The sequence below is a fragment of the Mauremys reevesii genome, linkage group 14, assembly GCF_016161935.1.
Source record: "Mauremys reevesii isolate NIE-2019 linkage group 14, ASM1616193v1, whole genome shotgun sequence".
Classification (NCBI taxonomy): domain Eukaryota; kingdom Metazoa; phylum Chordata; order Testudines; family Geoemydidae; genus Mauremys; species Mauremys reevesii.
The window spans coordinates 5,040,703-5,055,068 of NC_052636.1; the positions used below are offsets into that span (position 1 = coordinate 5,040,703).

General features: G+C 55.6%; 1 protein-coding gene across 1 annotated transcript in view; it reads left to right on the forward strand.

Moving 5' to 3' along the window:
• The first annotated feature begins 1,738 nt into the window (after nt 1-1,738).
• LOC120381403 (zinc finger protein 16-like) overlaps nt 1,739-14,366 on the forward strand; it is a 34,865-nt gene continuing 22,237 nt past the window's right edge. Inside the window, exons 1-2 of the mRNA XM_039499593.1 lie at nt 1,739-1,765; nt 1,856-2,077. Coding sequence (XP_039355527.1) covers nt 1,739-1,765; nt 1,856-2,077 — 249 coding nt within the window. The remainder of the gene's footprint in view (nt 1,766-1,855; nt 2,078-14,366) is intronic.

Genomic DNA, 14,366 nt, shown 5'->3' on the forward strand with positions numbered 1-14,366 from the left:
CCCTCCTTGCGGAAGCCCAGGGAACGGGCTAACCTCAGTGCGGTACAGACCATGAGGAGAGGTTGCAAGGAGAGGTTCCTGTGGGAGAAGGGGTTCCTGTACCGAGAATGGGCTCCCCCAGGGGAAGTAGAGTCATGGGGGATCAGGAGGCAGCTGGTGGTTCCCCAGAAGTTTCGCCACAAGCTGCTGTACCTGGCCCATGACATCCCTCTCGCAGGGCACCAGGGAATCTGACGCACCAGGCAGAGGCTGCTACAGAACTTTTACTGGCCTGGGGTCTTTACCCATGTTCAACAGTACTGCCGATCCTGTGACCCCTGCCAGCGGGTGGGGAAGGCCCGAGACAAGGGGAAAGCAGCTTTGAGGCCTTTACCCATTATAGAAGAACCTTTCCAGAAGGTGGCCATGGACATAGTGGGACCTCTCAGCAAGGCGACCCGGTCGGGGAAGAAATACATTCTGGTGGTAGTAGACTTCGCCACTCGCTATCCTGAGGCGGTGGCCTTGTCCTCTATCGAAGCAGACACCGTGGCAGATGCGCTGCTGACCATTTTCAGCCCGGTGGGGTTCCCCAAGGAAGTCTTAACGGACCAGGGGTCCAACTTCATGTCGGCCCTGCTCCGGTGCTTGTGGGAGAAATGTTGGGTCCGGCACAACTGGGCCTCAGCGTATCACCCCCAGTCCAACGGGCTGGTGGAGAGGTTCAACGGGATGCTAAAGATGATGCTAAAAACATTTATGAACCAGCACCCGCAGGACTGGGACAAGTACTTACCTCACCTGCTGTTCGCGTACAGGGAGGTACCCCAGGAATCTACTGGGTTTTCACCTTTCAAACTGTTATATGGAAGGTGGGTAAGGGGGCCCCTGGACCTGATGAGAGACAAATGGGAAGGGAAGGTCACTCCCGATGGAGAGTCAGTGGTGGAGTATGTCCTGACCTTCCGGGAAAGACTGGCCGAGCTCATGGGCCTGGCAAGGGAGAATCTGGCCAGAGCCCAGAGGAAGCAGAAGGTCTGGTATGATCGCACGGCGCGAGCCCGCACCTTCGCCACTGGGGATCAGGTGATGGTTCTCATCCCCATGAGGAAAAACAAACTCCAGGCTGCCTGGGAAGGGCCCTTCAAGGTTGTCAAGCAACTAAATGAGGTAAACTATGTAGTGGAGCTGTCGAACCGGACGCACCACCGCCGGGTGTACCATGTGAATATGATGAAGCCATACTATGACAGGGGGAATGTGGTGTTGGCCATGTGTGGACATTGGGAGGAGCAGGGAGATGACCCTTTAGTGGATCTATTCCCTGGGACAAAAGCTGGTTCCCCCCTGGAGGCAATTCCCTCTCTGATCAGCTGACCCTGGCCCAGCATGCTGAGATCAGAGGGTGCTGCATCTATACCGACAGCTGTTTTCCAACCAGCCTGGATGCACTAATTTGACTGTCCACCGGGTGGAGACTGGGTCACATCCCCCTATAAGATGTTCCCCTTTTCAGGTCACCAGGAAAACTGCCCAGGCCCTACAAAGAGAGGTCAGGGACATGCTGGCTTTGGGGGTGATCCAGCCGTCTTCCAGCCCTTGGGCCTCGCCGGTGGTGCTGGTCCCCAAAAGGGATGGGTCGATCCGGTTCTGTGTGGACTATCGAAAGCTCAATGCCATCACCGTATCTGATGCCTACCCCATGCCCAGGCCTGACGAGCTCCTAGACTAGCTGGGAGGCACTCGGTACCTCACAACCATGGATCTTACCAAGGGCTACTGGCAAGTGCCGCTGGACACAGATGATAGGCTGAAATCGGCCTTTATCACCCCTCTGGGGCTCTACGAGTTTCTGACCCTGCCCTTTGGCCTCAAGGGAAGGCCGGCCACCTTCCAGCGCCTGGTGGATCAGTTCCTGCAGCGGATGGAGAGTTTTGCCATGGCGTATATTGACGATATCTGCGTCTTTAGCCGGACCTGGGAGAACCACGTGTCCCAGGTTAAACAAGTGCTGGACCGACTCCAGAAGGCTGGGCTAACCATAAAGGCTGAGAAGTGCAAGGTGGGGATGGCTGAAGTAGCTTACCTGGGCCATCAGGTGCGGAGAGGCTGCCTAAAGCCAGAACCAGCCAAGGTGGAGGTAATCAGAGACTGGCCTGCTCCCCAAACCAAAAAGCAGGTCCAGGCCTTTATTGGGATGGCGGGGTACCATCGTAGGTTCGTGCCCCACTTTAGGGCCATAGCCGCCCCTATCACTGAGCTGTGCAAGAAGGGGAAGCCAGACAAGGTGGTCTGGACCGAGCAGTGCCAGCAGGCTCTCCGGGCGCTGAAGGAGGCTCTGGTTAGTGGCCCAGTTCTGGCAAACCCAGATTTTGACAAACCCTTTATGGTGTTCACCGACGCCTCAGACACGGGACTGGGGGTGGTGTTAATGCAGGAGAATGAAAAGGGGAGAGACACCTATCGTGTACCTGAGCAGGAAGTTGCTACCCCGGGAGCAGAACTACGTGGCCATCGAGAAGGAATGCCTGGCCATGGTGTGGGCCCTTAAGAAACTAGAGCCATATCTCTCTGGGCGACACTTCACCGTGTACACCGACCACTCTCCCCTGACCTGGCTGCACCAGATGAAAGGAGCCAATGCCAAGCTCCTGAGGTGGAGCCTGCTCCTGCAGGACTATGACATGGACGTGGTCCATATGAAGGGAAGTGCCAACCTGATAGCGGAAGCGTTGTCCCGGAGAGGAGCCTGAACTTCCTCAGGTCACTGGGCAGAGTGACCCGCTCAGTTCAGTCTCGAAGGGAAGAGCTGTGATGGAGTAGGGGCTATCCGTGTGGGAGATGGGAGAGCCGGGATTACTTTAGGTGAGAGACAAGTGCTCAGCCTGTAACCTGAGCCAGGAGCAGGCAGGGGTGTCAACACCTTTGCCTGGGAAGGTGGACAAAGGAAGGGTCCAGCTGGAGGGAGGGAGTTAAGTTTTGGGCTGGGTGGTTGGAATTTAAGGATTAAGCTTCCTGGACCCCAGAGGGGCTTGATTGAGGGTCCTGGCTGTGCCTCCGAGCTCTGCTGTAACCTGCATTCCTGTTGTCCAATAAACCTTCTGTTTTACTGGCTGGCTGAGAGTCACTGAGTCCCAGGCAGAGGGTGCAGGACCGGACTCCCCACACTCCGTGACAGAAGGGCCGGGCCAGCTTGAGGGTTAGAGGAACAGCGGTTCCCAGAAGCCCCAGACTGCACCCGGGGTGACAACCCATCACACCCTAGAGTATACAAGTCTCAGCAGGTTTGTCTCATCCTGTCCCCTCCCTTTCTCCACCCAAGATACTTCCTGCCTCCCACCCTCCTATACATTTACTGCTCCTCTCCCTCCAACCAGAACCCACGACCAGCTCCCTGAGAATCCCTTACCTGAGCCAGCTCCATTGCAGCCATTTCCTTCCCGCTGGGAGAGGGGATGATTTGGGGCGAAATGTGGACGTTATTTTGTAGCCTGCCAGGACGAGAAGGGCAATGTGAGAGAATTCAGACAGGGTTTCTGTCCTTTCCATATGTCGATTCCCCCCAGCATTTTTCCCTGGTAATGGACATTCCAGGTTCTGCCACACTGTGAAGCACAGAGTGACCTTATCCCAGTACAGGCCTAGCCCCCTCCCACCAGGCTGTAACCCTCTGAGACATGGTGAAACCCTCCCAGTAACAGAGTCTCTGTGTTACACTTATCAAGTTTGTGGACGATACCAAGCTGGGAGGGGTTGCAAGTGCTTTGGAGGATAGAATTAAAATTCAAAATGATCTGGACAAACTGGAGAAATGGTCTGAAGTAAACAGGATGAAATTCAATAAGGACAAATGCAAAGTACTCCACTTAGGAAGGAACAATCACTTGCACACATGCAAGACAGGAAATGACTGCCCAGGAAGGAGCACTGCAGAAACGGATCTGGGAGTCACAGTGGATCACAAGCTAAACATGAGTCAACAATGTTACACTGTTGCAAGAAAAGCAAGTATAATTCTGAGATGTATTAGCAGGAGTATTGTAAGTAAGACACAGGAAGTAATTCTTCCTCTCTACTCCACACTGATTAGGCCTCAACTGGAATGGTGTGTCCAGTTCTGGGTGCCACATTTCAGGAAAGATGTGGACAAATTGGAGAAAGTCCAGAGAAGAGCAACAAAAATGATTAAAGGTCTAGAGAACATGACCTATGAGGGAAGAATGAAAAAATTGCGTTTGTTTAGTCTGGAGAAGAGAAGACTGAGAGGGGACATGATCAGCTTTCAAGTACATAAAAGGTCATTTCAAGGAGGAGGGAGAAAAATTGTTCTTAACCTCTGCAGACAGGATAAAAAACAATGGGCTTAAATTGCAGCAAGGAAGGTTTAGGTTGGACATTAGGAAAAACTCCCTCACTGTCAGGGTGGTTAAGCACTGGAATAAATTGCCTAGAGAGGTTGTGGAATCTCCATCACTGGGGATTCAGAAAGAAAAAGGTTGAGAACCCCTGGAGTAAGGGATCATCTGTCACGAAGGTGAGCTCACCTGCATGGTGAGATATATGGGATCACCCAAGGGGACTGTCTGTGATTCCATGTTAATGCTGTTACAGTGCCTGAAGCGTTTACACTGGATACTTGGTTGGTGAAATCTCCATACAGACCTCACACCCAATTTGGGGTTTGTTCCCTGCTTCTTACCAGTCTGCCTGAGGCTGGTGCTCGTGCTCTCAAGTCACTGAAGACAACGTTACAGAGAGAGGGGCTGTGACTTCCCCACGGTCACTGAACAGGTCCGTGACAGAGCCAGGAACAGACCCTGTTAATGCCAGAGCCCCGTCACCCGCAGCATGGAAAGGTCCCCCGAGCACACTGTATTAGGCTGCAGGAAGAGGTGTGCAGGGACTGCAGCTGAGCTGCCCTGCCAAGACAGCTTGTGCATCCATGGACAAACCACCTCGCTGGGGGGTGTCCCCTGGGTCAGGAGAAGTCAGTGTCCAGTCCTGTGGGGCTGTGCTCCTGGCTCATACCTCCAGCATTCACTGCTGCCCCTCCCTTACCAGCTGCACTGGTCAGCCAGCCCCAGGCCTCTGTGAGGTCACTTCCCCCCGCCCCCACCTCAAACCTTCAAACAGGGACATGGTGCACCAGTACAAATCATAGTGCACTAGTGTAAACTCTGTCTACACTAAGGGTTTGCACCAGTGCCTAAAACACCAGTGCGGCAGAGACCTTCAGAAACAGCAGTACGGTGGCACTAGAACCTATTTCTAGCTCGGTCACAGACAGCCTGGGTGACCTTGGCCACGTCAATGTTTCTCCTCCCAACTTCAGTCTCTTTACCCAGCTGCCACTCACTGGGGTCTCCTCTCTCTCCAGAGCTGCTCACCACTACAGTCTGTGTGGGTGTCCCCAGAGCTAAGGCAGGTCAGCTCTGGAATAGTCTTACAAGGGGGCTGGGGAGTCTCTGTCCCTGGAAGTTTTTAAGAACAGGCAGGACAAAGCTCTGTCAGAGACAATCTACAGATACTTGGTCCTGCCTCGGCAGAGAGAGCTGGACTTGATGACATCTTGAGGTCCTATCTAGCCCTACATGTCTAGGATGTGATTCAATATATACAGGAGGGGGCTGGAGTGAGAAAGTCACTATCAGTGGGGAAGGGCTGGCAGTGGGGTCTGGGAACGTGACTAGCAGGAGATGGGGTGCGGGGGGCTGCTGGGTTGGGCAGGTTGGGGGAGGGGAAGTAGCTGGACTGGGAAATCTGGGGCTGGGCCGTCTCCATGGGGGACACTTGCTCCTCCCTCCCCTTCCTGGCCCTTCCCAGGCCCCGTTGCCAGCAGAGAGTGGCCCCCCCAGCCCAGCCCAGAGGTGTCCCTGTCTCAGGGCCCCCCCAGCCTCTGCCCATTCACCCTCTGCCCAGCTCAGGAATCCCTCGGGGGAACCATTTCCCACCCGCACAAGGGCAAATCCCTGCAGGTGGAAATGGGGGGAAACCCCCCAAACCTGAGACCTGAACTGGCCACTGGCGAAGGGGAGATAAAATGGGGCACAATCGGGGGGGGGGAGAACAGGGAACTTCTCAGGGGTTGGGGGAGGGGGGGTCACCCTGGGCGCTGCTCGTGGCTCTCTAGGGAGAAAGGGGGCAGGACGGGAGGAGGGGTCCCCACGGGAGGGGGCAGCGGTAAACCCGTGGGGATCTCAGCCCCCCCCTTTCTCTCCCCGCTCCTCGGGGGTCACCTGCCCCCCCCCGGCCATGTCCGGGCTGCACCGACATGTCCCGCCCGCCCCGCCTCCCCCCGGCCCCACGCAGGGACCCCAGTGGGGCCGGGCCCCTCCCCCCGGCACCCCCCGCGGGGCCCCAGGGCAGAGCCTGGCCGGGCCCGGGGGGCGCTGGGCTCCTGCGGGGGCAGCAGCTCCGAGCCTCCCGCGGGCGCTGCCCCCCGGGAGCAGATCCCGGCGCTGCGAGATGCCGGGTCCCCCCCGGGAACTGGGGCAGAGTCACCGCCCGGCCCGGGCCGGGCACGGGGGGGTTAATGAAGGGCTCTCCCGCCGCGATTTGCGCATGCTCAGAGCCCCACCGGCACCAACCCTTCTCCGGCCGGGAGAGGCTCCAACGGCCCCGCGCGACCCAGGCAGAGCCTCAGCGCCCAACACTCTTGCGCAGCCCGGCCCCGCCTCCTCTGCCAACGTCACTTCCGCTTCCGGGAGAGTTAGGAACTACATCTCCCAGCCTGCCCCGAGGGCGCTTCCGCCCTCCGCAGCCCAGGTAAGGGAGGCCCCATCTCATCTCCGCCCCTCGGAGAGACCCCGCCCCGCCCCAGGAGCAGCAGCCCCGCCCGGAGCCCCCAGCCCCGCCCCCTCCCATGTGCCGGTCCCTGCCCGCGGCCGCGGCGCGTCCCCCTCGCGCCAGAGCCCGAGATCCCGGGAGCAGCTCGCGGGGCCCGAGACGCAGCGGCCTGTGGGGGGGAGGCGGGGCCGTGCTCTGCCCGCAGCGAGGCCGGGAAGGGACCGGAGGAAAGTGCCCCTGGAGACTGTCCGGCCCCAGGTTCCACCGGCCTGGTCCTGCTGCGCCAGCGCCCCCGCTGCTGCTGCCCCCGCCCAGCGCCCCCGCTGCCAGTCACCCGCCCGCCCTGCTGCTGCCCCCGCCCCGCGCCCCCAGCTGCCAGTCACCCGCCCGCCCTGCTGCTGCTGCCCCCGCCCAGCGCCCCCAGCTGCCAGTCACCCGCCCCCTGCTGCTGCCCCCGCCCGCGCCCCGCTGCCAGTCACCCGCCCCTGCTGCTGCCCCCGCCCAGCGCCCCCGAGCTGCCAGTCACCCGCCCCTGCTGCTGCCCCCGCCCAGCGCCCCCGAGCTGCTAGTCACCCCCGCCCTGCTGCTGCCCCTGCCCAGCGACTCCCCAGCTGCCAGTCACCCGCCCCTGCTGCTGCCCCTGCCCAGCGCCCCCAGCTGCCAGTCACCCCGCCCTGCTGCTGCTGCCCCTGCCCGGCGCCCCCAGCTGCCAGTCACCTGCCCCCTGCTGCTGCCCCCTGCCCGGCGCCCCCAGCTGCCAGTCACCGCCCCTGCTGCTGCCCCCTGCCCAGCGCCCCCAGCTGCCAGTCACCCGCCCCACTGCTGCTGCTGCCCCACCTGCCCGGCGCCCCCAGCTGCCAGTCAGCCCTCCTGCTGCTGCCCCCGCCCAGCGCCCCCAGCTGCCAGTCACCCGCCCCTGCTGCTGCTGCCCCACTGCCCAGCGCCCCCAGCTGCCAGTCACCCCCTCCCTGCTGCTGCTGCCCCTGCCCAGCACCCCAGCTGCCAGTCACCCCCTCCCTGCTGCTGCTGCTGCCCCCTGCCCAGCGCCCCCAGCTGCCAGTCACCCGCCCCCTGCTGCTGCCCCTGCCCAGCCCCCAGCTGCGTCACCCGCCCACCCTGCTGCTGCCCCTGCCCAGCGCCCCCAGCTGCAGGGGCAGCAGCAGCACCCCAGCTGCCAGTCACCCGCCCCTGCTGCTGCTGCCCCTGCCCAGCGCCCCCAGCTGCCAGTCACCCGCCCGCTGCTGCTGCTGCCCCACTGCCCAGCGCCCCAGCTGCCAGTCACCCGCCCACCCTGCTGCTGCCTTTGACCCAGCGCCCCCAGCTGCCAGTCACCCCCGCCCTGATGGTGCCCCTGCCCAGCGCCCCCAGCTGCCAGTCACCCCTCCTGCTGGTGCCCCCTGCCCAGCACCCCCAGCTGCCAGTCACCCCACCCTGCTACTGCTGCCCCTGCCCAGCACCCCAGCTGCCAGTCACCCCTCCCTGCTGGTGCTGCCCCTGCCCAGCGCCCCCAGCTGCCAGTCACCGCCCCCTGCTGCTGCTGCCCTGCCCAGCGCCCCCAGCTGCCAGTCACCCGCCCCTGCTGGTGCCCCTGCCCAGCGTCCCCCAGCTGCCAGTCACCCGCCCCTGCTGCTGGTGCCCCTGCCCAGCGCCCCAGCTGCCAGTCAGCCGCCACCCTGCTGCTGCTGCCCCCTGCCCAGCGTCTCCCCAGCTGCCAGTCACCCCCTCCCTGCTGCTGCCTCCTCCCCACTGCCAGGGAGTTTTCCTGCTCCATACTCCCCTCACGTACCCTCTTAAAGCACCTCCCCAAAGGGCTCCCTGCTGCCCATGTGAAGGGTGGGGGTGGGGGGGGAAATTATTACTGTCTGTTTATGGAACTTCCATATACAATCCCATCACACTGTCACTTAGTTGGTATAAAATCTCTTCAGAACCAGGTGCTTTTCTCTCATTAGCAAATATTTCTTTTTAGACCTATTTCTTCCCCAGTTCTCAAGGATAGATTTAAAATATCCCGTGTGCGGTGCTGTAGTAGCCATGGTGAGCCCAGGATATTCGAGGCTGCCCCCGTGATTTATATACAAATGTTCCGTGTTATTCTCCATCCCATTCCTTGTGAATCTGAACACGTTCGCTTTTCTGCTGGCCGCTGTGCCGTGAGTGGAGCTTTGCATTGATCTGGCTACAGCAGTGCTTCCCAACCTTTTTGTGGCCAGTAGCACATTCATGTTTTCAGAAGAGAGTGTGGTGGGCGCCAACCATTTTTCAAGGCTTATTTTCTGTTTTTACATTAAATATACAAAAAAGTCATTTAATATTACATAATATATGAATCCATAAGATAAAAACGTTAATTTTACATGAAAAAGGTATTAACTAAATTATTCGGCAATTACTCTTTCACCTTCCCATGTGAATTTGCTCTTTTTTATCTACAAAATATTTTACAAAATAAATATCATAAGCAGTTTTCATCTTCTTTATTTTTAAAAAAGTAAAACATTGCTGAACTGCTGGTCCAAATATATTTATTATCCTTCCTTTAACATAGACTGAAGCCTGCAGCCCCAGAGTTCTCTGTTCCCAGCCGGGGCTGGGCTGCAGCTTCTCTCCAGCTTCGAAGCTGCAGCCCCGCGCCTGCCAAGGACAGAGAACGCCGGCGCCTGGAGAAGCTGGAGAAAAGCTGCAGCCCCGCGCCTGCCAAGGACAGAGAGCACCGGCGCCTGCAGCCCCGGAGAAGCCGGAGAGAAGCTGCAGCCCCGCGCCTGCCAGGGACAGAGAGCACCGGCGCCTGCAGCCTGAGTTTTCTGTCCCCGTCAGGTGCAGGGCCACAGCTTTTCTCCCCTGCTGGGCAGTAGGTGGGTGCAGATAAATGCCCCGGCGGGCGCCATGGCGCTCACGGGCACCGTGTTGGGAGCCACTGGTCTACAGCCACGTGCAAATCCCTTTCTTTACTTGTGTAGCCGATATGTTCTGCTGACGCTGCCAGGTGTAATGCATGTTCAGTAGGGGGTTCTCCCCTACTAATGCTGCAGTGTCCTTCTCCTCTAGGTTAGTATATTAATGATCTCATTTTGGTGTCACGTGTGTCAGTTCGTTGCCATGGCACTCGTGTGCTCAGACATCTGAGGATGCTCTGCAGAAAAGCTCCTTGAGTGGGGTGATCCACAGGGAGCAGCTCAAACCTCCAAAGTGCCTGGCCAGGGGCAGGACATTGGCACAGCAAGGGAGGGGTGCGGCAGTGACATCACAAAGGCCTTTGGCAGGACCTCAGACTATTGGTCCAAGGTGGTGGGGAGGTGGTGACCTCACAGAGAGATGCTGACATCAGCCAGGCAGGACAGGGGCCAGGGGAACCTCAGAGACCCCTGTGGCTTTGCTCCAGCAAGTCTCCTTCTCCAGGTCTCTCTTTGAGGACTGAGAGAGTATTCGGGTTCACGGACGTGAGCGCCAGGAGGAACCTCTTTCGAGTTTTCTCCTTCCCTTTTAGTGATTTTACTAGAAAACAGCCGTCCCTGTTTAGAAGGTAAGAGCCTCCTGGAGGCTTGAAACCTGTTCAGTCTGATCCATGGGGTGACAGTTGAATTCTAGGCATGGAAAACACGAGCTTAAGGAGGCAGAATTTTACTGCACACCTGGGATTTTGTCCCTTAGAATCACCGGGGACATTAGGGTTTGTCCTTTTTGTTTCTCCTTTTCCTCCCTCCTTTCGCTTCTTCTCTTGCTTCTTTTGTCCTTTCTCCTGTTCCCCTCCCAACACCAGGAGGTAGGATGGGGTGGGTGGGTGTGTTGCGGGGGAGGGCTCTGCAGCTCCCACTGTGGGAGGTCCACCCAAAAATGTGGGACTGAAATAGTGCTCAGGCAGTCAGGACCAGATTAACCTTCTGTGGGTCCTGGTACCAAACATATTTGTAGGCCCTTATATAGTCACTGTGGGCTCCGAGTGTGGGCCTGGTGGGGCGGTGCCATAGGATACCCGCTACTGAACCTCAGACATTTTTCATTTTGATCACACACCTCTCCATGACTGTACGCATTGCCATACACAGCTCCCTCAGCCCCCGGGTTTTCTTATTGAGCTGTACACCCATGTGGGTTTACCAGTGTCCACAGTGAGCAGAACTTTCATAGTGATCAAGGAAACTCCCCACAGATTTATCTCCTTCCTCATTCAGACCTTCTCTAGCCATGTCTCCAGTACCCACCCCCCCATGTCACCAGTCACGGCATTGCTTGAACCTTGCAACGGCAGCACTAGGGACTCTAAATCCTCAGCCCTGGCCCTAGGCAGCTGCAGACTCTGCAGTTAGGCACTTCCCTCCTCTAGGCCATGGCTTTAAATACCTGCGATTCCCATCACCTGCAGCAAAGGCCACCAATTCCCATGCCCCCCTCAGCCAGCACCTCGTCGTGCAGAAAGTGAAGCCTGGATGATTTTGGAGGCTGGGGTGCCAGGAGATTCCCGTCCCGGAGCAGCAGCTCTGCAACAAGCTCACATGCCCCCCCTCCGCTGTGAGACCAGGACCCTGTGAAGACAGTGGGGTTACCCTGTGTATAACCAGTTCTGGCCAAAGCCTGTTGAAGTGAGTGGGAGGCTTTTCATTGTCTTTAATGGGCTCTGTGTAGACGCAAAGGCCCCATTCTAGACTCCAGGAGCAAAGTGCCTGCTGTGTAGCACTGGTTTACTAGTGTAACAGGAAGGTTACACTAGTGAATAAGCAACACCTCCTACAGCACCTAACTTTTTCTGAGACGCTTCCCACCCAATTACTAAATGTGAACCTGCTTCCCTTACAAGGGCTGAACATATCAGGTGAGATGGTGATTCTGAGTTCAGCAGGGATTTTGGATGCGCACAGAACACAGACAGGACTGGTTCCCGCATGGTTACTGCAGTAAAGTGGAATAATTTTCAGCTTGTGTGATTGGAAGATGTCTGGATCCATCTTATAAGACTGTCCTACATAAAAGAGGAAAACTTGAGGTGCCTTTATGATTCTTTTGTTCCACTCTTTGTTTCTATGGGGGATTTGCCAGTGCAATGTCACTGTCTTCCTTTTAAACAAGCAAAACTAAAAAAAAAAAAAAAAAAATGGTAATGGCTGTTGAAAATAGCAATTCCAGCCCTAGTGAGCACTGGGAAGATCCCAGCATTTGTTGCTCAATTTTATCCTACTTTTTCTACAGCAAATGATAGTGGATCAGCATATTTGATTTGGGAGAAATGAAATAACAGCTGCCCAAATTGAGCTTGAGCACTCCTGAATTTTGAGGGTGTTCAAATCTGGAAGGCAGGCACTAGATTCCCTTTCTGAACATTAGCTAAATCTGGAAAGGAAAAAGTCAATTTCTATTTTCATGGCTCAGAAGTGGAAATCCTCCTGTGCTGTTTCTGAAGCTGCCCAGGTCCTCTAGTAAAGCCTCCCCTCCCTTACTTACCATTTTAACTTCTGGTGGGATCCACATACCTCCCTTGCCAGGCTTCAGATAGAAGGGGACACTGTCCATTTAGTCCACCCAGTTCCTTCCTTGGGGGCTGCCAGGCGAGGTCACACCAGCATCCCTAAGCCAGTCTGGGGAAGTCTTCTGAGGGTGCTACCTGGGCCAAAGCCTTCTACTCCTTGGGCACACTTGTTCCCCATTCACACTGCCACCCCCTTCTAGCAGCCAGCTCCCCAGCCACAGCAAGCTGCAGCGCATGGAGTCTCGCAGCTTCCCCCCTCCCTTTCCTGTTGATAGCAGCCAAGGGAATGCTGGGAAATGTAGTTCCTTCCCTGCTCCAAGGCAGGGAGCTGGCCAACGAACTACAGCTCCCAGGGCCCCGTGGAGTCTCAGCTCCCATGCTGGATCCGGGCTGCTCTAAGGCTCCGTTTCTGCAGAGGGGAGGAAGCGAGTGTTACAGGCCTGGAAAATCCTTGGCGTTCTCGTTACACAGGCATTCCCCGGCATGTCTTGCTGACTCAATCGGTGTATCCCCTTGATCCTTTCCATGGATTCATTGTACAGCTGATGACCCTGGACGGGCCATCAAACAGGCTAGGCAGTGCTGATGCCAATAGATCTGAGGGTGTCACCCAGAAACACAGTCCACAGTCTGGAATACAGATATACCCTACGTATCTATATCTCACAATACAAAGGTGATACAAACAAAAAAAATGATCATACTTGGAAAATTATAACATTTTCCCTGACACCTAACATGGCATATCTAGCACAATTCATTATTAATACCAATATGATAAAATTGCAAAGTAATAATAATAGGAAGCGTCTCACAATTCCATGCAGTGTCACACTTAGTAAACCAGGTCCTTGAAGATGCAGAACACTTTGCTTAGGAGGGATTGAAAAACCCACATATCTGCTGGGAACACACACACAGGCCCTGTGTCAGTCTGTAATCCTATGTTCACTCTTCTGGAAAATTATGATCAATTTTGTACACAGTATGGTTTGTGAAGTATCACTTGAAATCACATAATCTACTGAATATTATCCTCCTGTTAAAATGTGTAGCAACACTGTATGTAAAGTTATGAGATTTTACTGTAGGATATTACAAAAAGTTACAATTCTGGGGAACACCCACAGACCAGTTCCTCAGAGACAGCAAGGCAAACAGCAATTCGCTGGCAGGGGGAAGGTGTGAAGAAGACATTTACATTCTATCAGAGGGAGACCTGAAACTCATATCTCCAACAGACAGCCTGTCACCATGACTCAGCTGAGAATTGAAGTTGTTTCTAATAGAAAGGACTGAATTATAAAAGAGGTGAGGAAAATGCTTGGGACTCTCTCTCGCCCCTTTCCCTCTGCCCATGACAAATCCTGAAGAACTGAACTTGGGAGGCAGGGGCAGGTTACGGGGGAGTCCTGGCTGAAAGGAAAACCAGCCTGTCTCAGCACATGGAGAGAGAAACATTTGCTTTGAATCCATTTTAGCTTGTTAACTTAGACATTAATTTGTGTTTTATCTTTGCATTTCTTTTGTAAACAATTCTGACTTTTATGCCTCATTACCCTTAGACACTGAAAAGATTTTTTTCCGGCAGTTAACAATTTTGTTTTATTGTTTTACCTAACCAGTGTGTTTGGATTCAAGTGTGTTGGAAACTCCATTTGGAATGACAAGGTTGGCACATGTCATTTTCCACTGATGAAATGACAGATTTCATATGAGCTCCCATTGTTCAGTAGTGTGCTGGACAGTGCAAGATGCACATTTCTGGGAGAAGTCTGGGAGCAGAGAATTTTCTGTTCTCTTGTGGGGCACTGTAATTCGAGAGTCGCTGACTAGCAGCACTCAGTACTGTGTAGCTGGGAGCGAGTTACATGCTGGAGACTGTGTGTTACCTGCCCAGGAGTGGCTGTTCTCACAGTAAAGCAGTGTAAAAGGCACCCCAGCTTGGGAACTGAGTCTCACAGCTGTTCAACAGTCCAGATTGCACTATGGTTAATGTCACAGACACTCAATTTCAAAGAGTCTCCTAGAACACATAGAAAGTAAATCCATGTCCCAGAAATCGAAGTCTCTAGAGAGAGGGCAAGTCTCCCTGGCACTGCTTCTTGCTGACAGACAGGTCCAGAGACAATGAGAGAGT